The 27,149-nt window shown below is 50.7% G+C and overlaps 12 protein-coding genes across 12 annotated transcripts; 9 read left to right on the top strand and 3 right to left on the bottom strand.

The window, feature by feature from the left end:
• Positions 1 to 238: 238 nt before the first annotated feature.
• CAR1 (arginase) lies at positions 239 to 1,959 on the top strand (the record flags this gene model as incomplete). The annotated part of the gene is made up of 11 exons (XM_076629224.1): positions 239 to 330; positions 410 to 437; positions 548 to 595; positions 667 to 783; positions 849 to 1,004; positions 1,065 to 1,263; positions 1,331 to 1,444; positions 1,515 to 1,555; positions 1,624 to 1,669; positions 1,748 to 1,788; positions 1,861 to 1,959. 11 exons carry the CDS (start codon positions 239 to 241, stop codon positions 1,957 to 1,959), a joined length of 981 nt encoding a protein of 326 aa, XP_076490871.1.
• Positions 1,960 to 2,413: 454 nt separating this feature from the next.
• On the top strand, positions 2,414 to 4,331 carry GLY1 (threonine aldolase GLY1; the record flags this gene model as incomplete). The annotated part of the gene is made up of 8 exons (XM_076629223.1): positions 2,414 to 2,487; positions 2,807 to 2,882; positions 2,958 to 3,044; positions 3,109 to 3,358; positions 3,424 to 3,613; positions 3,683 to 3,710; positions 3,784 to 3,964; positions 4,030 to 4,331. The coding sequence occupies 8 exons, from the start codon at positions 2,414 to 2,416 to the stop codon at positions 4,329 to 4,331; spliced, it is 1,188 nt and encodes a 395-aa protein (XP_076490870.1).
• A 553-nt stretch (positions 4,332 to 4,884) lies between these two features.
• ARG7 (glutamate N-acetyltransferase) lies at positions 4,885 to 6,498 on the top strand (the record flags this gene model as incomplete). The annotated part of the gene is made up of 3 exons (XM_076629222.1): positions 4,885 to 5,985; positions 6,056 to 6,416; positions 6,485 to 6,498. 3 exons carry the CDS (start codon positions 4,885 to 4,887, stop codon positions 6,496 to 6,498), a joined length of 1,476 nt encoding a protein of 491 aa, XP_076490869.1.
• Positions 6,499 to 7,292: 794 nt separating this feature from the next.
• On the top strand, positions 7,293 to 10,345 carry JCM6883_001627 (uncharacterized protein; the record flags this gene model as incomplete). Its single annotated transcript, XM_076629221.1, has 12 exons — positions 7,293 to 7,349; positions 7,418 to 7,434; positions 7,501 to 7,720; positions 7,782 to 8,429; positions 8,495 to 8,668; positions 8,733 to 8,843; positions 8,905 to 9,020; positions 9,083 to 9,236; positions 9,298 to 9,402; positions 9,461 to 9,568; positions 9,631 to 10,064; positions 10,129 to 10,345. The coding sequence occupies 12 exons, from the start codon at positions 7,293 to 7,295 to the stop codon at positions 10,343 to 10,345; spliced, it is 2,361 nt and encodes a 786-aa protein (XP_076490868.1).
• Positions 10,346 to 10,594: 249 nt separating this feature from the next.
• JCM6883_001626 (uncharacterized protein) lies at positions 10,595 to 11,064 on the bottom strand (the record flags this gene model as incomplete). Its single annotated transcript, XM_076629220.1, has 3 exons — positions 10,595 to 10,710; positions 10,818 to 10,964; positions 11,037 to 11,064. The coding sequence occupies 3 exons, from the start codon at positions 11,062 to 11,064 to the stop codon at positions 10,595 to 10,597; spliced, it is 291 nt and encodes a 96-aa protein (XP_076490867.1).
• Positions 11,065 to 11,914: 850 nt separating this feature from the next.
• JCM6883_001625 (F-box protein) lies at positions 11,915 to 14,477 on the top strand (the record flags this gene model as incomplete). The annotated part of the gene is made up of 9 exons (XM_076629219.1): positions 11,915 to 11,966; positions 12,033 to 12,139; positions 12,209 to 12,402; positions 12,466 to 12,581; positions 12,704 to 12,893; positions 12,959 to 13,061; positions 13,123 to 13,211; positions 13,278 to 13,593; positions 13,665 to 14,477. The coding sequence occupies 9 exons, from the start codon at positions 11,915 to 11,917 to the stop codon at positions 14,475 to 14,477; spliced, it is 1,980 nt and encodes a 659-aa protein (XP_076490866.1).
• A 1,739-nt stretch (positions 14,478 to 16,216) lies between these two features.
• JCM6883_001624 (uncharacterized protein) lies at positions 16,217 to 17,280 on the top strand (the record flags this gene model as incomplete). The annotated part of the gene is made up of 2 exons (XM_076629218.1): positions 16,217 to 17,097; positions 17,160 to 17,280. The coding sequence occupies 2 exons, from the start codon at positions 16,217 to 16,219 to the stop codon at positions 17,278 to 17,280; spliced, it is 1,002 nt and encodes a 333-aa protein (XP_076490865.1).
• A 106-nt stretch (positions 17,281 to 17,386) lies between these two features.
• Positions 17,387 to 18,999, bottom strand: JCM6883_001623 (uncharacterized protein; the record flags this gene model as incomplete). Its single annotated transcript, XM_076629217.1, has 2 exons — positions 17,387 to 18,777; positions 18,843 to 18,999. The coding sequence occupies 2 exons, from the start codon at positions 18,997 to 18,999 to the stop codon at positions 17,387 to 17,389; spliced, it is 1,548 nt and encodes a 515-aa protein (XP_076490864.1).
• Positions 19,000 to 19,415: 416 nt separating this feature from the next.
• JCM6883_001622 (uncharacterized protein) lies at positions 19,416 to 20,611 on the top strand (the record flags this gene model as incomplete). The annotated part of the gene is made up of 5 exons (XM_076629216.1): positions 19,416 to 19,538; positions 19,601 to 19,678; positions 19,745 to 19,867; positions 19,929 to 20,045; positions 20,114 to 20,611. 5 exons carry the CDS (start codon positions 19,416 to 19,418, stop codon positions 20,609 to 20,611), a joined length of 939 nt encoding a protein of 312 aa, XP_076490863.1.
• An 804-nt stretch (positions 20,612 to 21,415) lies between these two features.
• HCA4 (RNA-dependent ATPase HCA4) lies at positions 21,416 to 24,384 on the bottom strand (the record flags this gene model as incomplete). The annotated part of the gene is made up of 8 exons (XM_076629215.1): positions 21,416 to 21,691; positions 21,756 to 22,277; positions 22,343 to 22,672; positions 22,741 to 23,178; positions 23,237 to 23,607; positions 23,664 to 23,862; positions 23,924 to 24,196; positions 24,265 to 24,384. The coding sequence occupies 8 exons, from the start codon at positions 24,382 to 24,384 to the stop codon at positions 21,416 to 21,418; spliced, it is 2,529 nt and encodes an 842-aa protein (XP_076490862.1).
• Positions 24,385 to 24,612: 228 nt separating this feature from the next.
• On the top strand, positions 24,613 to 25,057 carry JCM6883_001620 (CENP-X/MHF2 family protein; the record flags this gene model as incomplete). Its single annotated transcript, XM_076629214.1, has 3 exons — positions 24,613 to 24,673; positions 24,746 to 24,936; positions 25,010 to 25,057. 3 exons carry the CDS (start codon positions 24,613 to 24,615, stop codon positions 25,055 to 25,057), a joined length of 300 nt encoding a protein of 99 aa, XP_076490861.1.
• Positions 25,058 to 25,737: 680 nt separating this feature from the next.
• Positions 25,738 to 26,993, top strand: JCM6883_001619 (uncharacterized protein; the record flags this gene model as incomplete). Its single annotated transcript, XM_076629213.1, has 3 exons — positions 25,738 to 26,132; positions 26,210 to 26,736; positions 26,818 to 26,993. The coding sequence occupies 3 exons, from the start codon at positions 25,738 to 25,740 to the stop codon at positions 26,991 to 26,993; spliced, it is 1,098 nt and encodes a 365-aa protein (XP_076490860.1).
• Between the last annotated feature and the right edge of the window lie 156 nt (positions 26,994 to 27,149).

Raw genomic sequence — 27,149 nt, 5'->3', positions numbered from 1 at the left:
GAGGAGGACTGTGTAATTTTCATTTTCTAAATAGCAGTTCTTTTTGTAACAGAAAAACTCGTATCGAGTGTTATAGCTTTCACGTTGCCCAGCTCGAATGTCGAAAGTAAGGCAAGCCGAAGAGAAGCGAACGAACGCATGGATCGACCTCGTTCGTTTGCCGAGAGAACTTTTCGAGCGACGAATTCTTTCCTTTCCTTTCCTTCTATTCACTCCGTCTCAACTCCTAAGTCAAGCCATGTCGTTCTATCCCAAACTCGAAACTCCTTCGTACGAATACAAGTATCTCCGTCAACCTTTCACGGCCGGTATCGTCGGTTGTCCCTTCAGGTCAGTTCTCCGAACTTCTCCATTTCCGCTCTCTCGGCTTTCAGTTTGAAGCTGACTTTGACTTCACTTCGCGGTGCAGTGGTGGACAACCTAAAGCTGGTGTTGACGTGAGTGCTTCTACATTACTCTGGAGGAGAGAGAGGATCGGGCAGACGAATTCCGAACAGTTCGCTCATTCATCTAAGTCCTTGCTCTCGTGCTTTGAACGCGTGTCTAGGCTGGTCCCCTTCAATTAATCGAATCAGGCCTCGTACAAGATATCGAGGTGAGTCTCCCTCAAGCTTGAGAACAGGGGAGAATCGCTGACAGTTCTGAGGAGAATCTCCTTTGTTACAGGGCCTCGGATGGAAGGTAGACTTCCAAGGTGCTGATAAACTCACTCAATCTATTCACTCGAATGGTTCGGACGATCCCGATATCGGAATCCTCAAGAAACCTCGACTAGTTTCCAAAGTGCGTACTTTCCTCCCTCTCTCGCTCTCTCTGATCTCGATGACAATTCTTTTGCCGCTCTGTAGGTATGCCAAGAAGTTGCTGAACGAGTTTACGCTCATGCGAGTAAAGGGGAATTAACCGTCACTCTCGGAGGAGACCATTCCCTCGCGATGGGTACCGTTAGTGGTACTTTCAGGGCCTTCCCCGAGGCCGCTTTGATTTGGGTCGATGCCCATGCCGTACGTTACCATCCTCTCTCTCCTTGCCGAGCGTCACGAGCTCACTCGGGTTTATTCCAGGATATCAACACTCCTTTAACGACTCCTTCTGGAAACTTGCACGGTTGTCCCGTCTCGTTCTTGATGGGTCTACCGGGTACTTCGAAAGAAGAGATCCCTGAATTCGGGTGGATCGAACCGGTACTCAAGAGTGATCGATTGGTTTACATTGGATTGAGGGATATCGATGAAGGAGAGAGGAAAATCCTCAAGGAGAACAGTTAGTCCCTCCCTCTCACCCTTTCTCGAGCTGACGATGATTGTGTACTGACGAGCTGCATGGGTAGACATTAAATGCTTCTCGATGCACCACGTTGATAAATGGGGAATCGGTAAAGTCGTCGAAATGGCGCTCGAATACGTTGGAAAAGATCGTCCTATTCACCTGTCGTTCGATATCGGTACGTCTCTTTGCTAGACATGGCAACTCGAGAACTCGCGAGTGCTCATGCCGGGAATTCGACGATACAGATGCTCTCGACCCTACCGTCGCCCCTTCGACCGGAACCGCTGTAAGCATTTCTCACTTGATCAGCATATCCCTCAGTATGCATAGCTGAGGGCGAGGCATGCCATACAGGTCCGAGGAGGTCTCTCGTTCCGAGAGGGTCACTATATCTGTGAAGGTTCGTCTGAGTTTCGAACCGTTCTGGCCGGGTCTGCATCGAATCCTGCTGATACTGCTCGTTGACACCGACGCACAGCTATCGCCGAGACTGGACGACTAGTCTCCCTCGATGTTATGGTGCGTTCGCTCTCCCTGCGTGACTATTCGATTTTCTCGGCTTCTGACCTTGACTCTCTCGCAACTCGACAGGAAATCAACCCTTCCCTCGGAGCCGTACAAAGCGTCCAACAGACTGTCGACATGGGAAGAAGTCTCGTTCGTTCTGCCCTAGGAGAGACCCTACTCTAGAGAAACTAGAATAGCCTTTTTTCGTTTTCTCCCTCTCGCTTGTTTTCGCAAAGAATCATTTTCGCATTATTCCTCGTCTCTATCTCCTTGCAAATACATCTCCCTCGTGTAAACACTCTCTCGGATCTGAAGGCAAGCCGAGAAAAGCGAGTTTCCCCTCTCTTTGGCGGCAAAGCGAGAAAGCGACAAAGTTTAGAAATAGGCTTAGCTCGAGCTTCCTCAGCTTCAGATGTTTCGCCTCACTCGCCGAATCGCCTCTTCGTCTTTCCCTCTCAAGAGTTCCTCCAGATCGTTCAACACGACCCACTCTCCCTCTCAACTACCCTCTCTAGCTCCTTTCAACAGTACCCAACCTCTTTCTCGTCTTCCTCTTCATCGAAGATCATTTCACAACAAGATGCCTTCCGCCGTTTACGCCTCGACCGCTCCTGAAGCTACGATCAAAGATTCTACGATGCCCAAAGGTGATTTGAAAGGTCAACAAGCGAACCACCTCAAATTGGAACAAATCTCGAGGGATTTCAGAACGTGAGTCTACTCTCCTCCGGGCACTCGGACGGACTACGAGACGCGTTGGATGCCCTCAAGGGATACTTGGAGAGCTTTCGGAGGCAATGGAGGGCGGGATTGGAGGTTGATTTGTCACGACTCTGCCGAAAAATAGCGATCGGCGTAGATCTCACTTCAATCTCAAAGTCGTGTGATCTCGTTGCATCGAGAACAAGAGAACGGAGCAGAGGCTAGACGTTGGTGGATGGGCTCCCGTGGGATACTCTCAAGCATAGGATGGGGAAAGTTCGAGAATTCAAAACTGACTATTTTCGTTCAACTCTTTCGACCCTCTCAGGGATACCATCACTATGCCGACGGATGAGATGTACGATGTCATGAAGCACGCTTCGAGGGGTGACGATGTCTACGGGGTGAGTCTTCTCTCTTGGTTTCTGACCGAGGAGAAAACGAAAACTTGGAAATGTTGAACAATGAGGACTTAACAGGAGGATCAAGCTACGAACGACCTGCAGGACAGGATCGCCAAACTTGCTGGCAAAGAGGCTGGTCTCTTCTGCGTTTCCGGTACTATGGTCAGCTTCAAGCGTTTACAACTCTTTACCGAAAATCAGAAAACTCACTCTCGATGGCTTGTAGACCAACCAACTCGCTATCCGCACTCACCTCGTCCAACCTCCTCATTCCATCATTCTCGACGCTCGTTCCCACGTTCACTTGTACGAAGCTGGAGGAGTCGCGATGCACTCTCAAGCGAGTTCTCATGCCGTCCCTCCTCGCAACGGTCACCATTTGACCCTCGAGGAAGTTCTCGACAATGCCGTTTTCGGTGAAGACATTCACTCTGCTCCTACGAAACTCGTTTCTCTCGAAAACACTCTTTCCGGAAGTGAGACCTTTACTTTCTCTTTTTGCTTTACGCTTAACAAGACTGATCTTGTTTTCCTCGTGCAGTGATCTTCCCTCAGGAAGAAGTCGTCCGAATCAGTGATAGGATGCGAGCGGAAGGTATCATCATGCACTGCGATGGTGCTCGAATGTGGGAAGTCGTCGCGAAGACTGGTACGAGTCTCGAGGAACTCTGTCGACCATTCGATACCGTGTCTCTCTGCATGTCAAAGGGTCTCGGTGCTCCTATCGGAAGGTACGTAGAGCTCGGTCTTGCAGTTTTCGCGAGTTTCTAACGAGAATTGTAATCGTGGTCTCCGTGCAGTGTTCTCGTCGGTCCTAGAAAGTTCATTGTACATTCTTCTTCTCCCTGATCTGAACGAGTGCGCTCACTGACCCCGCGGTTCTTTCGTGAACTGTTCACAGGAAAAAGTCAAGTGGTTCCGAAAGGCGTTCGGTGGAGGTATCCGACAATGTGGTTCGCTCGCCGTCGCTGCTGGTTGGTGTCTCGACAACCACCTCCCGAAACTCTCTGCCACCCACGATCTCGCTCGTCACCTCGCTGTCAACTTTGCCGAGATGGGAGCTGAACTTTTACTCCCTGTCGGTGAGTCGGGCTCGCATCAGTCTCCATCTTAGAACCATCAGACTCACATAGGCGAATTCCCACAGAAACCAACATGCTATGGCTCGACCCTCAATCGATCGGTTTCAGCATTTCCGATCTCGCTCAGCGTGCGAAAACTCGTGGCATCACTCTCGGTTCGAACCGTATGGTCGTTCACCACCAAGTGACGCGTCAAGCCTGCGACGACTTGCTCGCGCTCGCGAGGGAAATGAAGGAAGAGTTCAAGGACGCCGAGAAGAAACCGATCGATTTCGAAAAGAACTTGCAATACGCTCAAGGTACTTACCAGGAAGCGATTCAACCTCCGATCGCTCGTCTCGGTACCGCTTACGGTAAATCGCAATAGACGTCTCCTCGTTTAGGAGGGGAAGATTCGAAAAGCGAACGAGTTTTCAGATTTCACTGTCCACCCAACGCCTAAGATTCGACCCTCTGCCTGTCATATAGATTTCCTTGTCGTTCTTTCTCTCTCTCTGGAGTAGCTGGTGGTAGACTCCGTCACGTTTCGTCTTACCCTTTACCCTTACTCTTACTCGTTTCCAGGCTGTAAATTAGATCTCCCTCCCTTCGCATTTCCACTCTTCCCTGGACTGATCGATGCCGAGACTCCTTCATGTAGAGGACTCGTGCCGTCACGTCTGACTAAATCGCTTTCGAACTCGTTAGCGCAGACCGAAAGAGCTTTTCGCTCTCTTGCGAAATTCGATTTTGGAAACTTTCAGTTCGATTCTCCTCTTCCGCTCGCGCCCTGAACGACTCCAACCGTCAACGACTACATCGTACTGCTAGCTCGATAAAGGAGCGCTCAGTATTTGCGGGATTTTCCCCTCATCATTATCGACGATTTCCTCGGTCTTTCTCATCGCTCTCTCACCTTCGAACCTGCTCGACTCTCGACGATGGCTTCAGTAGCCAAATCCTCTAATCCACTGCGATCAGTAATCGGTCCTATCGCTTCCCGCGCCTTCTCGACCTCTACTTCTTCCCACTTTCCCGCTTCCTCTACTTCCTCCCTCCCTCCCGCCCCTTCCTCCCCTCCAACCAAGTCGAAACCCCCTCCAACACAATTATCGAAAGCCCAACGTTTCACGCTCGATCCGGCAACTTCTCCCAAATTCCCTCATGGATTCTTAGCGACTGGATTACATTGCGGAGTCAAGAAAGACCATTCGAAACTCGATCTCGGCGTCATCATCTCTGATCGACCTTGTTCAGCAGCGGGTACGTTCACGAGGAACGCGTTCGTCGCGGCACCCGTAGTCGTTTCGAAAGAAGTGTTGGCTCACCAAGGAGGAATCGCTCGAGGATTGGTCGTCAATTCGGGATGTGCGAACGCCGTGACTGGATCGAAAGGATTAGAGGATGCGAGGGCGATGTCGGAACAACTCGATTCGTTCTTGAGCGCGAGTAGTTCGAGTAGTGGGACGGGAACTCTCGTTATGAGTACGGGAGTGATTGGACAACTGTTACCGATCAAGAAGATCTTACAAGGGATTGAAGCGAGTACCGCAACTCTCGGAAGTGGGTTCTCGGCGTGGAGTGATTGCGCAAAGGCATTCATGACGACGGATACTTTCCCAAAATTGAGAACTCGAACGTTCCAACTCGGAGGGAAAGAGGTCAGGATGGTTGGAATCGATAAAGGAGCAGGAATGATTCATCCCAACATGGGTCCTCCGACTCCGACAGCACCTCATGCAACGATGCTCGGAGTTATCGCAACCGACGCGGCAATTTCCCCCTCTTCTCTACAAAACGCTCTCTCGTACGCCGTCGACCGCAGTTTCAACTCGATCTCGGTAGATGGAGACATGTCTACGAACGATACCGTCGTCGCCCTCGCGAATGGAGCGTCTGGAATCAAGGAAATCTCGGAACAATCAACGCCTCAGGAATACGAACAGTTCAGAGACGAATTGACTAGCTTCGCTGCTGAATTGGCTCAACTCGTCGTCAGGGATGGAGAAGGTGCAGAGAAATTCGTCAGGGTTACCGTAGAGGTGAGTCGAGCCCAAGTTGACTCATTTGAGTGTTCTTTCGATCTCCTTGGCTCACAAATTCGTTCAACAGGGAGCACCTTCATACGAAGGAGCGCACAAGATCGCATCGACAATCTCTACTTCGGCTCTCGTCAAATGCGCTCTGCACGGAGAAGACGCGAACTGGGGTCGAATCCTCTGCGCCGTCGGATACTCTCAACCTCCCTTCACGATCGATCCTTCTCGCGTCACTGTCTCGTTCGTCCCCACCGACGGATCGCCCGAATTGTTGTTACTCAAGAACGGAGAACCTGAGAACGTCGACGAGGAACGAGCGAGCACGATCTTGAAGGCGGAAGATTTGGAGATTCGGGTTCATTTGGGATTGGGAGAAGAGAAAGCGACTTATTGGACTTGCGACTTCTCGCATGAATACATCTCGATCAACGCTGGTCAGTCTGAACTGCTCTCTCTCGAAAGAAGCGAGACTGACTCTTTTGCGAAATCGATTGTATCGCAGATTACCGCTCGTAAAGCTTTGTCAAGGGGATTGGATCCGTAGTATGCTATCTATTCTGTGTCGCTGTGTCTTTCTATGTGTGATATGTGCTTTTCGAAGTTGAAAAGGTTAGTAGTCACTGCTGTACAAACACACGAAAATTAGGATGTCTCTCTCGTTCCGTTGTTCAAGCTCCGTGTACTTCTCGCAAGGGCCATTGATTCTCGCGGATACGGGAATCAAACGAAAGATATGGTGTGAAAAAGCGAATTGATTGGCATTGGAAAAAGAAACAAGGCTTCGAGAGAAAAAAAAACGTCGAGGAATGCCTGCAAAACCGTCACAAGAAGCGAAAGGTCAGCGTACAGTCCAAGTAGAGAAGCGAGTGATTGTCGAGAGTAGAAGAGTAGAAGAGTAGTAAGAGAGGTTTGAAGGGTTCAGACAAAGGCCCGTTTAAACGGGAAGGTAGCTGAGAAAGTTCTCCAGTGGGACAAACCCTTCGTGGACCTCGACCCCTCGAGAGGAATCGAGCAACACGAAGGAGAGGGTCTCGTCGTGCCAAATGCGCTCAAGTCATCATGTAAAAAAGAGGGAGGAAGGAAGGGAGTGGAGCAAAGGGAAGGAAGCGTTGGTAAAAGGAACTCACGAGAATGGATAGCTGTAGGTGCTGGGCCGAAAACTGAGCAGAGTTGAGAGTCGAAAGCTGAAGTCGAAGAAAGTGAAGTGTAGAGAAGAGAGAGAAGAGACAGCCAGAAATTTCTTGAAGTCTTTCGCTCAGAAACCCGCATACACTCTCCTCCATCTCACCTTTCATCCCTTTCGATTCGACATGCCACCTAAGCAGACGCGTGGAGGATCCCAGCCTCTGAAATACACTTCTTTCAACGTGAGTGTTTCTCCTCCTCTCGTTCGTCGCGGATTAACTGACCCCACCTCATTCGCATCTGATGACAGGTCGTTGGCTACCTCAAGTGAGTTCATAATTTCTCCTCGCTGAGCTCCGTAGCACCCCTCGCTAACTTCCTTTCTGTGATTAGTGCGAAGAACGTCGCCTCGACTTTCGGCAAATCTGACCAACAATCGTGGTTCTCTCGGAGGACTACTCCCGAAGAATGGGACGCTTCGAGGGAATCAAAACGAAGGAAGCTCATGGCGAGTGAAGAAGAACTCGAACAACTCGGAAACAGTCAAGAGAAACCAAAGTTGAACGTTTTGAAGAGTGCTCCTTCGCAAGGAGTTCAACCTCCGAGAGAATCAGTGAGTCCTACCTCAATCTATTCACACAGTTGTAGTGAGCTTACATAATGTCGAGGTACAGAGCCCTAGCTCAACGGACCCTCTCGCGAGGACGATCGTGATTCATCCCGGTTCTCGCTGGCTTCGAATTGGAAGAGCTTCTGATGTCGCTCCCATCGCCGTACCGAACGTCATCGCTCGCAAATCTCGTTCCTTCGTGCCTTCAAATCCCTCGAACGGCAAAGGGAAAGAGCCGGAACTCGTCGCGAGGCCTCAAGCTCCAGTTCGAAATGGCGACAACTCGAATCCCCCTCTTCCTTCGTCTTCTTCTACTATCAAACAGAACACGAACGGAGCTTCGACTTCGACACTTCCTCCACTGCCGGTTCTCGCTGATGCGAATGGCGATTCAACCATGGCTCAACTTCCAAGCTCGAACGAAAACGACTACGATTCCGATGCTTCCTCCTCTTCTCGTGCCGTCGGTGCCGGTGGATCCGGTGGTGCGAATCTAGCAGAAGATCCCTCAGATCCTTTATCGGCGAAAATCATGTCGATCAAAGCTGATTTGAGGGCACGAATGAGGGCGTACAAGTTGAGGGGACAAGGGAACGGGAACAGTCAAGCAGCGACTTACAACGCTACGGTCGTACCTGAGAGTATGGGAGAAGAGTTTGAGGGAGATCACGAATGGACTACTGGAGAAGCTGAAGTTCGGGTTGGAAACAAGGTGATTTCCCTGTTTCGTCCTTGTCGGAAGTTCTTGTCTCGCTGACTCGCATTTCTCGCGTACAGGCTGTTCGGATACCAGATCCTTTAGCTTCTGGCTACGTTCTTCGTCATCCGTTCCAACGAGGAGGATTTAATACGGTCGGATACAGTTCGCAACAAGAGTTCTTGGGAGATCTCGAAGTTCTCTACGCTACAGTCTTGAAGGATGAACTAGGTATCGAAAGAGAAGAAATCAAGGTGAGTCTCTTTCCGACTTGGTCTCTCTCTCGAGGCGATTCTGATTCGCGTTCTCGTTCGACAGGATTACTCTGTCATTTTCCTCATTCCCGATTTGTACGACGAAACCTACGTTCGAGAGATGAGCAATCTTCTCCTGAGTACTCTCGGTTTCAAACAACTTTGCGTGATGCAGGTGAGCGAGCCCTCTTCTCACGAGTTTTTGCTTGAATTGACCTTCCGCCCTCGACTCTTAGGAATCGATTTGTTCGACGTTTGGAGCCGGAATCTCCTCAGCTTGCGTAGTCGACATCGGAGCGACTCTAACGACGATTACCTGCGTCGAAGAAGGTTTGGTCGTGCCCGAAACTCGGTGAGGGCTCTCGCTTTCCTCGTCCCTCCGCGTAGACCCACTGAAGTCGTTCGCGCGAACAGAATGGTGCTCGACTTCGGAGGGGACGACATCACCTCGTTCATGCACGTCTTGCTGAATCGAAACGGGTTCCCGTACAAAGAAGCGGACCTCTCGAAATGGCACGATTGGATCGTTTTGGAGGATCTCAAGGAACGTTCGGTCGTTCTCAGCGAAGTGATTCATCTGGCTGGTTACCTTGTGTGAAAAGCGGCTGACGAGGTCTATGCACGAAAAGGGAGATATCGGTTTGAATTTGTACGATTTCTACGTTCGCCATCCAGGACTCGCGACGCAGAAATACACGATGAGAATGTACGATGATTGCATTCTCGCTCCTTACGTGGGTCTTCCGCTTGTCTACCGTGCTCGAAACCCTTTCGCTGACGATGGAGTTACAGGCTCTGTTCGCACCTCGAGTTATCGATTTCGAGAAGAAAACGGTACAACAGCCGGAACTCTGGAACAAGAATGTCGACGATTATGTCGAGATCGGACAAGGAGGAATTGTGAGCTCGCCCTAGACTGATCCGAGAAGAGCGAGCTACTGACTCGTTCTCTTTCTCTCCAGACGAACGCGATGAAAAACTCTACTCGTCACTTGTTCCTCTCCACCACGTCGGTCCCTCTCACAGTGCAAGCTCCTCCTGTTACTCAAGCCGCGACAACCGGTGAATCATCTCGGTCTGGAACTCCTGCCGCGAATGAAGATGCTGCGTCGACGGGACTCGCTCCGATCGCTCTCCCACCTCTTCCCGGTCTTTCGGCGACTCCCTCTCTCGGTGGTTCACCGGCTCCTGCAGCGACGACGGCTCAACTACCCGCTCTCACTCCTCAAACGATAGATACTCGATACGAATCTTCGAAAATTCCTCTGGACGTTGCCGTCGTCGAATCGATCTTGGCAGCAGGAGCTGAAGAGCGTATGAGGAAGGTCGCAGCGAATTTGCTCATTGTTGGTGGAACGGGAGGGATTCATAACATTGGTTTCGCGGTCGAATCTCGGTGAGCTCGAATCTGGCTTCAGTCTCTCGATTGATAGGACTGAGCTGGAGCACGGCGTCCACAGCATCGCACCTCAGTTGATCTCTCGACAACCTTCGCTCTCGGGTCACATCTCCTACGTTCCCGGACCGCGAGAGATCGAACCTGAAAACTTGGCTTGGAAAGGAATCTCAGTCTTGATCAAGATTGAAGCTTCGAATGAACTTTGGGTGAGACAGGAAGATTGGGAAGAGTATGGAATGAGGGCGGTTAGGGAGAGGTGCTTCTTCTGGGCGGGCTAAGGATATGAAAGGTGAAATGTTCAGGCCCCGAGCAGCGATTTCAGCAGTTTCTTCCGCTTGACCTCTCTTTGTGGTGTGTTGCAGAGAGATGACCGAGTCTTGAGTCGTATGACAGAGCCGTAGCTGACGTGAGGTAGGAAGAGCTTCAACTCGTGAAAATTACAACAAATTCGTTTCGGTTCTCATTTGTCCGTTTCGGGTATGCTGACTCTCACCTCACGTCTCTGAAGCTGGTCTTGCTTAGCTTGCTCACTCCCGCTGCCACTCACCTCCTTCAGGTCGATGACTGAGGGGGTCCAAAACTTGGAAATCGGCTTCGGTAAGAGGCGCATCGTTCTTTCCCTTCAAGCCTTCTGCTCTCGCTTCTACAGAACACACAGCAGGTTTAGGTCAGCAGTGAAGCGAGCAAAGCGCTTCGGGTCTTATTACTCGGACCATTGGCAGAATGGAATGAACGAAAATCAAAACTCACGAGTGTTGGGGTCAGTCGGGTTTGTCGCGAGTTCTGCTTCGGACGCTCCTCCCGTTGCCTTTTGGTTGTCGCGATGTTGATAATCCTCGTGAGGAGGTGCGACTGTCGTCGAATTTGTAGGCGAGACAACCTTTCCGGAGGAGGAATCTGAAACGGTCAAACGGACAGCCGCAGCGTGAGCTCTCGACTGGACAGGGTCGTCGTGGGCGGAGCACTCACTTGTGTTGAATTGCGTGGTCGAAGACATGTTCTTGAGTACTTGGTGATTTAGTGCGTCAAGCGTGAGGGGAAAGAGAGGGAGAGAGCAAAGAGAGGGCTTTCGAAATGCGTGCGTATTGATTCTGATGTTACGAACGTCTTCAAATACATAAAACTCGTGTGGAGAGGAGCGAGGCAATGATGAGGTATTATTCGATGAATCGCGACGGGAAAAAAAGAAGGCGAAGCTGAAGCGCTGCCAGAATCGCAGAGAGTTGAGAGCTGAGCTAGGGAGTCTGTCCACAGCTCATAGTCATAGCGCACCAAGACTTGAGTCGAGGAGAAGGAGGAGGCTGACCCGCCGAATCGATGTTTCGCAAGCGAGCTTTGGGCACTGCAAGAACGGATTTCGTAGAATGCGAATCAGCGGCGTCGGTGCAAAGGACTTCGAACCATCGACTATCGAGCCATCGACTCATGCTGTGATTGGCTCACATCTGGGGGGAAAGGCGCGAGGGGAGGATTCGTGAGGAAGGCGTCCAAGGAGAAAGATGAGGACAAGGAGAAAAAGAAACGCCTGTAGCTTACGCGCCCATTTGACCCGAGTTCACGATAGGCCAATTTGGAGCTGGACTCACTGTCAGAGAGGCCCCGTCTCAGCGGAGGAGCAGGGGAGTCTGTGCGAATGCTGCAAAGGCTTCAAGTCGGATAGTTCGACGAAATCTGCCAGAGTGTTCCCGGTGTTGCTCAACGCGCTCCGTCTGTGTCCTCTCCAGGGTGGACAGCAGTACGGGAAAAGATAAGAGGTGGGAGCAAGGGTGATGGAGACGACAGATACAGCGATACGAGAGAGGCTCTTCTCTCCTTTTCACCTCTCTCTGCACCCCTCGACCTCGAACATGCCCAGGAAGGTCAAGGGAGCCTCTCAAACTACTCCTGATGACTCTCAAGGTGCGCATCCACCATCCGTTCCACTCCCTGGCCCGTGAAATCGTCTCATCAATGTTGGCAATTCAGCCGCTCCTCCTCCTCCGAAACGCGCTCGCAATGCTCAATCACGTGTAAAAGGCAAGAAAGGAGCTCTCAAAGGTGTACTCGAGTTGCCAATGGATCTCATCTGGGAGGTGAGTCTCGTTTCTCGCTCTCCCAACTCTCAGACTTGTTCACTGAACTCGGCACTCACTCGAGAATAGATCTGCACTCACTTGGATGTTGGAGATCTACTCGCTCTCTCGAACACGAACAAAAGTTTCCGCTCAGTCGTCACTGGAGAATCTTCTTCGATGCTCTTCAAACGTGCTCGTCAACGAATCGGTTTACCTGAACTACTCTCCCCGATGCCTGATCTTCGATACGCCGAGTTGATGTTTGGAAAGGGTTGCAACATGTGAGTCTCCGCTCTCGCGTTCGTTCGTCGAGATTGAAGCTGACTCTCCCTCTCTCCTTTCAGTTGTGGAAAATCGAACGCAGGCAAAGTCGATCCTTTGTATCGAGCTCGAATCTGCTCAGCTTGCCTCAAAGACAAATTTGTCGAATGGACGAAACTCGAAACGAAAGGCTTAAACCGTTACGCACAGTCTTGTCTCTATGCAACCGTTGCGAAGAAGGGAGGGTTGCCAAGCAAGCTCCATCTCTACTCAGTCGCCTAACTGAGAAGTGACCGTTACTGATTTTCGACTCGCGCGCAGAGTACTATCCCGACGACTTGCGACGAATGTCGACATTCTTGAATGCGAAATTCCCTGCTTCCGCGACGAGCGGTCTCTTTCTCGACGAGCAGATGGAGGAGGAACTGGAAATATTTGGCTATGGAGCCGATCTAGACGAAGCAGAACTTGAAGAGCGACGAAAAATCCGTGCTTTCCAAAGGTCTGATTGGTGAGTCGTCTTCCTCTTGTTCCCTTGTCCTTTTCTGCCGCTCACGTTCACATGAGAGCCTACAGGGAATTCGTCTCGCTCGTGCGTAAAAACAATGCGCCCTCTCCCGAAGGAGATTTCCAGAAGTGGTATCTCGAATTTCACAACGAACGCAAATTGCGAGAGCAGGTGAATACTCGACCTTTCTTTTCCCATATATAGCATACTGACTCAGTCCCGGTGATCCTAGGACTCACAAGCTCTTCAAGAATGGTTGAAAAAGATGGAAATCAAGAAAAGCGACGAAAATGAAAAAACCCGTTCGGGTCGTCGTGAAGAGTGAGTCAGAGTCTTTCCCTCTATCTTCGATCGACAGTGAATAGACTCAGGACGTTACCTCCCCAGAATCGAACGTCGCTTCGAAGCAATGGGGTTCGAAAAGAGTGAATTTCGAGCTCAAAGTTTCCGCAATCACCCCCAAGTCAAATCAACTCGTCCTCTATCCGACCGTACCTTCTCGACGACGGTCGAACCTCCTGTTCGCAAAGTACTCGAAGACAATCGTCGCTCTCGACTCCGCTCAATCTTGAGAAATCGATACGAAAACTTCGTCAGGGATCACGCCGAACGAGACTACCTTCCGCCTTCGAACGTGTACCTTCAATTGTCCATTCTCGAACCTACTCTCAGCGACACTTCGCAGAACCCTTCGAACTCTTTTGTTCTCCCACTGACGTCGCATCTTCTGCTCGACAAGAAACCTCGAAACTCGTTCGTGACCGTCGCGAGAAGCTTCTACGCTCGATCGTCGCTGCCGACACCGACCTCGCCGACGAATTAGACAAGAAGAAAAAGAAGAAACAGAGTAAAGGCAAAGAGAAAGGGTTTTCGCCTTCGACGAACTACTGTCCCATCGACAAACTTCCCCTTCAACTGCCACGTCTCCCTCCTTGGCTCCCCCGTAGCAACGACGAACCTATCCTTGCTTCCGACGAACAGCTCTTGACCTTCCTCGAGTCGTCTTCCCTCGCCTTTCGAATCGAATGTAGCAAATGTCAAAAAGCCTTTTCAGTCCGGGAACTCTTCAAGCACTTTTCCAGCCCTCGAAGTCATCCTATCTTTTCCGAGTCAGGAGAGCGCATCGAGGAGAAGGCGACGGATTGGTTGAGGATCGGCGAATCGGATGACGAGGAGAAACCTTTCGCTCGATTCGACAAAAACGTTCTTTCGCTTTCACTCAAACTTCAACAGCTCGTCGAGTCGACCCCACTCATCGTGGACGAGTCGAAGCAACTTCCTTCGCTCGGAGACGAGGACTCCGATTGGTACGTCGTCTTGCTCCGTTGCGCTTGTCAGAGTGTCTTCGAAGATGGCTTGTCGCTCTCGAGGATGGTGAGTCCTTCACGCTTCAAATTATCCCAAACGATCTGGTCTGAGGCTTTCACTCCAGTACGACCATCTCATCAACGATTCGTCGAATTTCAGGAAGTGCAAAATCATGACATCCGTCGATTACTCGAATCTACACCGAGGACGCTGGCGCGAGCTTCGAGATCGCAAGTTTTCGGAAACGAACGAGTTCGTCGAGGAGCCTGGTGGTTATGATTTAGATTACGACTCCTCCGATTCAGGGAGAGTCTCCGGCGACTTGGTGCCACGTCGAGAAGAAGAGGAGGAGGGAGGATGTCTTGTGATGTGAGCTCCGAAGAAGGATTCGAAGAAGAGGCGGAAGGAAGGAAAGAAAGAATCTCTCGCTTGAAAATCGTCGCAAACAATGTCTAGTTCCACTTGTCTCTCTGTTACGTCTCTGTTTCTCGTTCTCATCAGTTGATTCTACAATCGTATAGTACTCTACTCGCAATCCTGATTGACCTGGAGAGATTCAAGTTGAGGGTCACTCGACCACGTCGCAAGAGACGACTGGACGTCCTCGCAAGAGCAATTTTCCTCCCACTGAGGTCTTTCTCTTCCCTTGTCTCTCTCTAGCGCATAGACATTCTCCCCCTCCCAATCAACCCTTCACATTCTGAACAAATACGCGCGACGGATTATCGGTGAGATCGATTCCGAAAAGTTATCGTTTTCCGTCTTGAGAACGAGGCACTCACGATCTAGCTCTTCTAGCGACTGAATGCTCTCCCTTGAGCCGTCTTCTTCGCTACTGCTGCTCTTTGACCGGACTTGATGACCTCGACAAGTTTCCTCGTTGGCGTTCTGAAAGCGAGCGCGTTCGGAGTATTCTTTCTTCCCCTTCTTGAGGTCGGGGATAGGGGACTGTCAATCGCTGCCACAGAGATCGAGCTGGCTGCATCTTTCGTGACCCAAGGCGTTTGCGAACTCGGGCCCTCCGACCAGGTCATCTCGTTATACGCGAACGACTGGCGCCGATTGTTCGAGTTCCCTTTCAACCGAGTTCAATGCACCACTTCCAGATCTTACGGCGACCGTATCCTCCATCACTGAGACCTCAGCTCATCCCAGTCAGAAACGAATGTTCGAAGCGGACGAGGAGATCGAGATGAACGGAGGAAAGTAGCTGAGGAGATCAGGTCCACCAAATTTCCCGAGGCAACTTGATTCTGGATCCGCAAAGACTTTAGGTCCAGCTACTCTGTCTCTTCGACGCAACAACACCGTGTAAGAGTACCGGGAAGGAGCAGGTGAAGCGCAAGTTGGGGACAGTTGTGCCGTTTAGAGATTTGCAAAATTGTTTCCCTTCTATGCGATGCTTTTGTTTATTCGTGCAATTCTACCGTTCTGTTAGTCTAGATGTTGAGTACTCTACCTTTGAGAGATGTGCAGAGAGAAGGAGAGTATGGTCCAGTCTGGGAGTAAACCCGAGCTCAAACGCGATTCCACGGTTCTTTGGTCGTTCAACGCTTGTGGGCCTCCAAGACGTTCTACTGTGCCACAGAGAGATGGCACCGGAGGTAAGGAGTGTCCTTGGACTGTGGGAGCTTGGGAGACGAGAAACGAAAACGAAAACGAAAAAAAAATCCCAGCGACCTCCAAAAAGAAGATGTCCTTCCTGGCCGGGAATTGAACCCGGGTCCCACGCGTGACAGGCGTGTATACTAGCCACTATACTACCAAGAACTCGCTTTGATATTCATTTGTCAAACTTGTAAAATATAAATTGTCTGCCAGCAGACGACCTGCTCTTCTCGCTCAATCGCCGTCTCTGCGCGCCCATCAGCAGCCTGCCGTTTAGCGAGCTCGCAGTCTGCACAGGAGGAGCTCATCCGTAGGTCGGAGAGAGGTCGCAAAACTAGTTCGTCATTTGACGATCGCCAAATTCTCCCCCTCTTCCTTCCTCCACCCTTCAACTCTCGAGCAGCTATTGAATGGCTTGCTGCAGATGCTCCATACTGCCTACCTTACGAGCAGGACCCTCGACTGGTCTCACTCTCCCGATCCGCCACTTTTCCTCCACATCTCTTCGACTTGCTCATCCGACCGAACTCGATCTCACATTCCCGACGAAGAAGAACCCTGACCCATTCGAGATCTTCCACTTCGCACGGAATGAGCCTCTCAACGCCAAGGTCGTGAAATCTCGTTACCTCGATCTCGTGAGGAAGTATCATCCCGATCGAATGCAACAAACGTCAACAGGGAGAGGGAAAGGCAAGGGGAAAGCGAAACAGGAGGAATCAGTCGAGTTTAAACAGATCGTAGCGGCGTACGAGTTACTATCGGATCCAAAGAAGCGAGCGAGTTATCTTGATTTCGGATTGGGGTGGGGTGCAGCGGGGAGTCCACCAGGAGGAGGAGGAGGAAGCGGTTCACCATGGTCCCAGTCGACGAACGAGTACCACTTCCGAAGAGGACGCCCAATGAGCTCGAGCTCGTCAGGACATCGATTCTCCGGAACCTACGATTTCTACAACACGAGTTGGACGGATCCTCACAACCCTCATTTCCGACCTGAACGAGCTGGGGGAGTTGGTAACACGTCAGGACCTGGATGGGAAGGGAGAGGGACGATCGGGAAGAACGGATTCATCTTTCTCGGCCTCGCGAGTATCACCCTCTTCATCTCTCCTCTTACGGCCTGGTACTCGTTCCCTTCGGTCGTATCCCCAGAAGAGATGGCAGCAGCGAATGGAGAGAACGGAACGGCGTGGATACCGAGGATGTACGATAAACGACATTTGGACGCCGCGACGAATTTACAGTTGGCGAGAACCGAGGCGAAACAGCAAGCGAAATTAGAAGCGTTTAGGTGAGTCTACGTCGAGACTGCCTCATTCTTATCTGTGAAGACTGACCCTTGATCGAGGATAGACGGCGAGCGAGACAAATAGAAAGGGAGAAGGCGTTCGAGCGAGCTCAGCAAATTCAAGCGATAGAACGTTCAGGAGGCACCGGTCATTTAGCTCTCCCTCCACCCTCATCCTCGAGTTGAATGAGATCCATCGAGCAAGGTATATAGATTGTAGAACAGACGGCGAGGGGAATAACGACCAAAAGATAGATCAAAATTAAGGGTATCTTGAAGAGAGAGGGGAGTTCTACCGAGTTGGCGTCGCCTGAATACTCTTCACAGTCTCCTCGTGCTTCTTCTCCATCATCTTCGTCTCCTTCTCGATCGCCCCCAGCATCGCCGACAATTTCTCCTTCCTCTCCTCCAACGACCACGTCGCCTTCTTCACATCTTTCCCCATCGCAGCATGTACCGCGATCCTCGCCGCACTCGTTCCCAGTATCGTCAAAGTGTGTTCTCGACCGAATCCGGCGATTCCTCCTCTCGATTCTCCCGTTCGAGGATCGACCGCTTCCGAGCGAACGGCGACGTCGATTTCTCGTTTCCGTTTCCGACCTGAAAGGATCGAGGATGTGTTCCAAGGGTCGAAGATGGGAGCGAGACAATCTTGAGAGACGGCGAGTCGGTGCATCGCGAGTTGTCGACTTGTCAGGAGATCGAGAACGTCGGCGGTTGGAGTTGTCGAATCGAGTATCGGTTCTCGTTGAACTGAGGGGATTGGAGCTTGAGCCTGAGGAGGGAAGGGAGGAATAGCGGGTTTGCGCGAAGAAGAGGGAGTTTGAGTTTGCGAGGGAGGAGCGCCTCGAGACTGCTGAGCTTGAGCGTAAGCAGCTTGTTGTTGTTGCTGAGCGACGAGACGTTGTTGAGCTTGTTGCTGAGCCATCATTTGCATCTGAGCTGGAGTTGTCCCGTAACCGAGTGGTACGTTTCCTCCTCCTCCCTGCACTTGTCCTTGTCCCGCCGCTGATGCCGCCGCTGTCGAAGCCGCGAGCGCTTGTGCTCGAGCGTGTTGCTGCATGATGAGGTGTTGTTGTCGCTGCTGAGCGAGAAAGGCTTGATTTTGAGCGGGCGACGCATTTGCGAGAGTTGCGATCGGTTGAGAAATCACTGGCTTTCCTCCTCCTCCTCCTCCGTTGTCTCCATTCGAAGTAATCGCGGCGTTTGGTAGTCGACCAGGACCCGGGAAAGGATACAGAGCCTGTGTTGGAACGTTCGGATCTCTGACAATCGGATAATTTCGAACCGGTGTTCTATCCCAGCCCATCGGGGCCTGTCGTCCTTGTCCCGGTCCCATCCCTCCGTTCTCGTCCCGTCCCCACCAGAAGAACCAAAGTGCCGGATACTGTCCATTCATAATCCTCCAACGTTTCCGAAATCGACTTAAACGCAACTCTGGAGAATTCGGAGGTATGATTTCTCCGCGGTTCATCGGAGGGAAATGTCCTTGATACGAAGTGTAACATTCGAGTTCGACCGTCATCGTTTGATTCTGCACTGGAGCGGAAATGGAAACGGGACAGGAGACGGTGTGCGAAGTGACGGTGCGTCGTTCTGGTGTATCGGGTACGGCGTATCGAAGTCCATCGTTCGGGGCGGGTCGATTAGGCGGAGATAAGAGAGCGAGGAGGGCAGTACCGGCTGGGAAAGGAGGGAAAGAACGGTTAGCTCAAGAAGAACAGCGGTAGAAGATAACAAGAGCTCACCCTCTGGTCGATCAATGTAGTCATAATGAAACGCTACTTCTCCCGTCTGCCAAGCTGCCCAAGGAGCCTTCGCGAGGACGTCTGCGACGGCTTGTTCGATGGGTTGTTGCGCGAAAGGTCCAATCGGATAATCCGCTTTGATCCAAACGTCGTTCATCTCGCCCTCGATGGAGTTCTCCTAGCTCTTCAAGGTACTGTAGGCCATCAGGAAAGGTCAGTACGCTGCTTCGCGAGCTATAAACCGATCGCACGAGACCAAAGGATGGCTCAGGGCGACCTCGTGGCGCTACGGTCCGATCGCAAGACCTGAGGGGTAACTCACAACTCGACTCTCCTTCCCGCAGAGCCGGTATCGAGAGAGGAGATCGGAAGTCGCGGTGGGAAGCGGGGAGAGATCAAGAAAAGATCGAATCGGAGGGGCGCCGGAGGATGTTTGGCGAGCTCGCGAAGAGGTGAGCTACCGGATTGTGCTCTTTGGCGCGTCTTCGAGGCGTTGATAGCGGTGAAAGAGCGAAAGAACGATCTTCGATCTTCGAACTTCTACTGTTCACTCGCTTACCCCTCTTTCGCAAGATGAACACGTCGGAAGCAGTCAATACAACAAGAGGAACGGAGCAACAGTACTTGGTGGTTCTCGCAGGCGTAGTGGGAAGTGGGAAATCCACTCTTTCCTCCGCTTGGTCTAAAGCTCTTCCTGTACGTCCCAAGTCCTTTTACAACATTCTGAACCATCGACTGATTCAATCCGTATCGTATAGAACTGGGTCCGAGTGAATCAAGACGATCTAGGTGATCGACGGACTTGTGAACAAGTTCTTCGTTCACACTTGAGCCAAGTACGTTCGAATCTCTCTCGTCCAGCTGTGTTCTACCTTGAATACTCACACAGCTTGACGCTATAGGGTAGATCTGCCGTTCTTGACCGACAGAATTTCGACCCTGGTCAGAGGAGAACTTGGATGGAGATCGCGAGCGAGTTTCCAAATGTAAAGGTCGTCGGAATGGTCATGGGCACCTCGAAAGAGGTCAGTCTTTTTACTCCGAACGTCTATGATGATCGTAACGGATCTGACTTCGAGCCCGCAGGACTGTCGCTCTCGCCTGATGGTTCGAGAAAATCATCCGACAATTGACAATCCTCGTCTCGCGCTCGATCTACTCGACAAATTTAGCGGGCTCTGGGAAGAACCGCGGATAGACGAAGTACGTTCGACGCTTACACTCAGTCTCGATGAAACTCGTCGCTGAGACTTGCCATCGTCTATTGCCAGGGCTTTGATCACCTCTTAACCCTACCCCCTCTCCCTCCCGGCCCGGCCATCGACGCCCCTCTCATCACGACACTGATAGATCTCGCTCTTGCGATTCCAGCAAACCCTCTCGCATCGCAACAACGCCAGAAAAAACCACCTCCGCCTCGTTCCCAATACGGAGTCGGCGCCCCTCCCGGTGGTCTGTATCGAAGACCTGACGGATTCGTCGATGACGGAACGTGGAGACCTCCTCCACGATCCTTCGCGCCTCCCGTTGCTCCGAATGTGGGAGGACAAGCTACTTGGCAACCGCCGCCAAATCAAGGCTATCGACCTCCTGTTCCTCCTCCTGCTTCTCAAGCATGGGGACCCCCTCCAGTCAGCAATTATCGAGCTCCTCAGCCATCTATGAACCAATGGAGTCAAGGAGCACCGCATGTTTGGGGTCAAGGGAATCGATTGGGAGGTCCACCGGCGCAAAATCAACAGCAACAGCAATACCCGCCTCCACAGTAGTTCAGCATTTATCCATACCCATAATTTATACACGAAGTTGCATCCTCATCTACAGCCTCGGGTTGGAATCGCCATACCGCGATCAGAGTGGGAAAGTAACGTTCGAAAACGTCAAGCGTTTCTTTCTTTCTCTGCTATTCACCTCTCCCGTACCAGTCTTCGACATCGAACAGTGCCACGACTCCCGGCTTCCTTACCGGTTATTCTCTCACGTCGTCCCCTGCCCTTTCCTGCCATCCTTTCCCTGTTTCGACGACGCTCAGATCACAGTGACGACGTTCGATTTTGTTCTCCCACCGCTCTATCCTGCAGGCATCTTTGTCTGATTGCGATACCTCCTCTTAAATGCAGGGGGTCATCGGACGTTCAACGCTCTTTCATCATCGCTTCGAGCATTGGAAATCAAGCGGTGCTTCGTCTTGAGGTGAGGCAACCGTTCTGGCTCGAGGTGTGCGCGAGATAAAGCAGACTGAACACGACTGAGCATCTCTACCAGAACGCCAAAAAGATAGGAGAAGAAGCAGCGGTCATTCGAAGAAAGAGACACAACGCAGAGAATCGAAACCGCAAGAAAGTGCGCAATTCGAGGTCTTCGCATCTCCCTCGCCACTTGCCACTCTTTACTCGATCTAGTGGGAAGGTACACACAGAGACTCGAGCTCGGCGTCGTTCCTGTCGGCGAGCGGACCTCGTTAAGGCTCTCGTCTGCTTTCGTTTCGCGGCTCATTTCTTACAGCGGAGACTTGTTTCTGGATGGAGAGACACGACGAGTATTGCAATAGCAAGAAAAACCTATGCAAATCTCTATCTCCTACCGAGGGCTTGAAGCGCCAAAGCTTCGAGATCGATCTTTGGTGCCGCAGGTCGTTCGTCGTCCTCGCCATCATCCTCGAATCTCGCTCGACGTTGCTTCTTCTTGTTCGGTCCATTCGAAGAGGATACCGAGTGGAAAGTAGGACGATCGAGGTCGTCGTCAGAATCGGCGGAAGGTAATTCGACATCATCGAAATCGGGGTGAACGATTTCTCCAGAAGGTCCAAATTCGAATCCTCCTTCTTCTCCTCCAGATTCTCCATCGGACTATACAGCGATCGAACGAATGAGCATTCATTCACGAAAGCTGAGAGAGAGCGAGTGAGCTTACACCTCGTTCGATTTCTTTTCTCTTTCGTTTCTTCTCCCTCCTCAACTCCTTCTGTCTCTCCTTATCCTTGATATCCTGTTCCTTCAGTTTCTCCTTCTCCATCTCGACGAACCTCTTCTGTTGTTCGGCCGCGTCTCCTTGTTTCTCGAAATCGTCCAAATCTCCCAATTCGTAAATCGCGTGACTGTCTCCTTCATCGTCGAACACTAACTTCGTCGGGTTCCCTCGAGTAGACAACATGGCTTTCTTCGATTGTCCTTGTTTGAGTTTACGTTTCGAGAGATACGAGGAGGAAGGGAGTTCGGCTTCGTTCAAGTCGTGATCGCGTCGTTTGATCGTGATGAATTCGTCTTGATCGTCATCGTCCCCTCCAACAAGCGAAGTCGAGGCTTTGTCCTTCTTTGGCTTCTCCTCATCATCGTCGTCGGAAGAGTGGTCGATGAGTTTTGTGTAGTGATCCGAGAGAATCGTTTGCGATTTACGGTTAAACATTCGATCGTACTTCGTCTTGACTCCCTTTGACTGTACACACAGTTCGTCAGCGCCTCCGGTACAGAGGGATAGGAGGAGCCCTCAGAAGAACGTACCTTTGAATCCTCTTCTCCGTCACTCTCCGCCTTCTTCCCAGATTCTGCTGCCTCGTCTTGCTCCTCTTCACTCTCGTCCTCCTCATCGCTCTCTTCCTCGTCGCTCTCATCATCCTCGTCTGCACTCTTCTCCTCCAACTCCTTCTTGAGATCCTCAACCTGTCTAACCTTGTTCTTCTTACTACTCGCCTCTTGTTTACTAACGAACTTGATTTTCGGTGCTCCTGCCAATCCCAACGAAGCGGCGTATTCTTCGAGTGGTAAAGTAGAGACATCGAAAGTTTCTTTATCTTTTTGAAGGTAAACTGATCGAACGTAGGAAATGAAAGCCTAATCGAAACGCAAACCGTCAGTAACGAACCCACGCAGAGAGAGAGGGAGAGGGATAAAGACTTTACTCGTTGAGCCAAGAATTTGATTTCTGGATATTGGAAAGCGGCGGATTGTAACTGACTCCTAACCGTTTGTCGCTTCTTCTCATTCGCCTTGATCTTCCCACAATCAACCTTCTTCGCCTCCAACCTCTTGACGAATCCTTCTTCTTCACTCGGTAAGAGGAACAATAAAGCTTTCCCTTTCGATTGATACCTCGCCGTTCTACCGACTCGATGAATGTAAGTTTCGACGTCTTCGGGACAATCGACTTGAACGACCCAATCGATCGAAGGGAAATCGAGTCCTCGTGCGGCGATGTCGGTCGCGAAGAGGATTGAGTGTTTTGCCGAGAGGAAACGTTGGTAGATTTCGAGTCGTTGAAGTTGTTTTTGTTTACCGTGCATGTGGAGTAAGGGAACACCAGGTCGCATGTGTCGGAAATTCTCGTATACGAATCGAACCTATCCGACAAAGATTCGTCAGTGATGGAGAGACGAGAGGAGAGAGGTGAGGACTTACTTGTTTCCCACTCGAAAGGAAAACAATCGTCTTCGTAAACAAATGAGTTTTAATAAACGTCCACAGTACGTCCAATTTTGAAGGTAAATCGACGACCATATAATGTTGTTCGAGATTCTTCGGTACTTCTTCCATCGCCTCCTCTTCTCCCTCTCCATCTTGATCGGCTTTCTCTTTCCCTTTCCCGTTCCCGTTTTCCCTCACGGCGACGTATTCAGGGGATTGGAGAGAAAGTCGAGCGAGATCTTTGACGGATTTCGTTTGAGTTGCCGAGAAGAGGAGGGTTTGACGAGATTTAGGTAAATTCGCGATGATTGCGTTGAGGGAAGCAGAGAATCCCATATCGAGGATTCGATCCGCTTCGTCGAGAACTATGTAGGAGCTCCGTCAGTTTGACGCTGGATGAGTCAGAGAGAGAGACCCATACCGAGTAATTGAAGATGATCGCATTCGAATCCCAAAGTTTGATCCATATGCTGTAACAACCTCCCAGGAGTCGCAACCAAGATATTCATTCTCGATAACCTATCCTGTTCATCCTTGAGGTTCTTTCCTCCAATGACGAGTCCAGCAGAGAATTGATGTTGATGTCCAATCTTTCTTAAAACTTCGAAAATTTGTACCGCCTATCCTCACTTTCCTTCATCAGCTTCGTCCCAAAATGCGATTTGGAGAGTTGAGACGTACTAGTTCACGAGTAGGAGAGATTACCAATGCTCCTAATCCATCGTTTGGACCCCATTTCTTCCTCAATAATGATTCTAAAACCGGAATCAAGAACGCCAATGTTTTCCCACTTCCAGTTCTCGCCGCTCCCAATACATCTTTCCCTTTGAGTGCCAATGGTAGGGATTTCGATTGAATGTCGGTGAGTTTCGTGTAGTAGGCAGATTTCAGACCCGAAAGAGTTTGTTTAGAGAGGGGGAGGTCGGAGAATTCTTCGAGGGGAGTAGAGAGATCCTACAGGTGCCTCCTCCGACTGATCAGTTTCTCGCGTACAGCTGGAGCGAGGGAGGAGAGCTACTCACGAATTCATCAACTCTTTGCTGCAATTGTTGAATCTGACTCCGTTCTTGAGATCGTTTGTCTTGTTTCCCGTTCTTAGGTTTACTCGCTGCTGCTTTACCCTTCTTGCCGTGGGTCGACATCGTTGCTGAGGTTCCAGAGAAAGCGAGAGAACCTTCGATGAAACTTTTCATCTCCTCGCCTCTTTCATCAGCATACACTCGCTCACCTCCTCAAAGCACTTCGATCTACATTCTGAGTAGGAGGATCATGCCAGGAGAAGAAGAGTCAGATGGTCCCGGATTCAAACACGTTCGTTCTCCGCTCCTCTCACTCCTCCGATTCTCATTCAACCTCACCTTGTTCCGATTATGCTCGAGCAGGCAACCATCCGAGAGATCTATCGCTTAGTACAAGAGCCTAATACACGCGGTACACTTTCCTCCTTTCTCCCTCCCCTCAAGCGCGCTGTCGAACTCATTCTCTCGCTCTCGTTTGGAACAGTTTCCGCTCCCGCTCTACACCTCTCCTCCGAATACCTCAAGCTCTTCACAGCCGAAGCTATCCACAGAGCCGCTGAAGTTGCACAACTCGAGAAGGACCAACTCGAAGAAGAACAGCAAGGGAAGGGATCAAAGGGAAAGGGGAAAGGGAAAGGAGTTTCCTCCGACCCGGCGAGTTCGAGGTTACTAGAGGTGAGTTGGCCCTGCTCGCTCAAAAGTCGTATGAGTGGAAACTGATGTGACTTTTTGAGAGAGTTGCTTGCAGACTCAGCATCTCGAGAAAATTGTAGCTGGAATGTTACTCGATTTCTGAAGAGAACGAATCAAGCTCCTCGTTCTTCAAGCAGTTTCCCATCTTTTGTTCCGTAAGCACTCCAGGGCCTCTTTCAGGATCATTGAACGACCATATACTAACCCCGGCTTCTCGCTCGGAGACAGGCAGTACTCAGTCTTTCGATTTCCTCCCACGAAAAATTGTTGTTTGTTTTCTAGTTCTTACTCCTTCCTACGCAATACACTCTGTACAGTTCATCATTACGCTCTCCGTGTACTGCTCGTCTGACTCTCCCTCTTCAGTCGGCCTGCAACACGCAAGAATCCAGAGGATATCGAGCATCGCAGAACGAAATTCAGCTCTGTTCCGAGCTGTTTATTCCATGAGACTCGGCAGGGATGGTCGAGAGTTCCGACCTGTACTGGCGCCGCTCTCTAGTCTGTGCAGGGAGAGCTTGAAGTCGTGTGAACGAGTACCGACAGCAGCTCGAGACTGGTTTCCATGGTGGAATTTGCTTTTTTTTTTTCCAGATTTTTTTCGCTCCTGCAGCTTCTATACCGGACTCCCCGCGACGTACACCCTGCGAAGCTAAGCTTTAGTCGCGCTGAAAAGAGTGAGATAATCGCTCGGCGGTCGGGCCGAAAGTCTTTCTCATCAAAACTCGTGTTCACCTCCGCCCTGTTTCTCCGAGATCCCCGAACAAAGTCCCGAAAGTGAGGATGACTGATCGACCGCAATCACCACCAACCAAGACTGTTTCATTCGCTTCTTCTCCTCTCGGTACCACTTTCTCCTCCTCATCAGCTCCCATCGTCACTTCCTCTGTCGCTTCCACTTCCTCCATCTCTCTCCCTTCAGACGAAGCATCCACCTCTTCGCTATCATCCTCCTCGACAGCAGCAGCACTCGACAGCACAGTGCGACCTCTCGGACCGAAACGTCGGAGATCTTCGATCAAACAAGGCTTGCAAATGCCCTATAAACCTCCGGCAGAGGATTACACGCATCGAGATCCGTTGATTAGGAGGTTGAGATTGAACAATGGGTATGGGAAACGAGTTAGTCTCGAACGAGAGTTTGGGAGGGACGTCAAATTGGTCGTGTTCTTCTTTGCGTGAGTGCACACCAACTCCCTTCACTTCCCTTCCCGAGAGAGACGAGCTGACGGGATTGTAAGGGAGAATTGTGCAGTGCGAGTTGGAGAGGAGCCTCGAAAGAACCTTGGGAATTAGTTACGAATTTCCAAAGAAGATTCCCTCATCAACTCAAAGTCGTCTTCGTCTCGATCGACGAAACGAAATCTTCCTATCTCCTAAACTCGAAAGACAAGAACTACCTCTCTATGGAATGGAACGATGGTTCAAACTCCGGTTCTCCCTCTTCCACAACCTCTCCCTCCTCCACCTCAGAAGAAGAAGAAGTCGAAGAAATCGATGAACCGCCTGTCGAGCCATTCCTCTTAGCGGGCGACACAGATCTCGAAGAAGAAACTTCGCTAGACCCTGCAACTCCTCCTTCCCTCTACCTTCGACCATACTCGAGGGTGTATTTGACGGAGAAATGGCAAGTTTTGGGAATGCCGAATTTAGTGGTGTATCATCCAGAAACTAGGGAAGTGTTGAGTTATCATGCGAGGTTCGAGTTGTTGAGGGAAGGGAAATTGGAATCTACTTGGGAGAAATGGTCAAAGGGGGAAAGAATCACTTTTGGAGTTACTGGTTCGTTCTCCATCCCTTCATCTCCCTGTCTCTCTCTCTCGGATGGATAGAGTGAACTGATACGGCTGTGAGATGGACTAGATTTCGTTTATGCCCTGAGATGGACAATCACGTTCCTAATTATTTCTTCGGTTTATCTTTTGGCCGTCAATCAAGGAGTCGTACCGAATTATATCGCGACTTGGTCTTCTGGTCTGAGTCAGGCGTTTGGAGCACCTGGAGCTGGAGGTGCGGTTGGTGGGAAGATTGAATTATAGTCCTTCCAGACACTCACTCTTGCTTATTGTTTCACTTTTCTGTTTATCTCCTTGATGTTTCTAATACCATTACCTTTCTTAGTGTGTTTAGTATGTTATCGAGATAGACCCTCTCGCTATTTAATCGCATACTCAACATACTCTCGGTCGTTCTTT

The sequence above is a fragment of the Sporobolomyces salmoneus genome (genome assembly GCF_050403485.1).
Source record: "Sporobolomyces salmoneus JCM6883 DNA, S_salmoneus_JCM6883_v1_ctg4, whole genome shotgun sequence".
In the NCBI taxonomy this organism is placed as follows: Eukaryota; Fungi; Basidiomycota; class Microbotryomycetes; order Sporidiobolales; family Sporidiobolaceae; genus Sporobolomyces; species Sporobolomyces salmoneus.
This window is presented reverse-complemented; position numbering and strand designations above follow the sequence as displayed.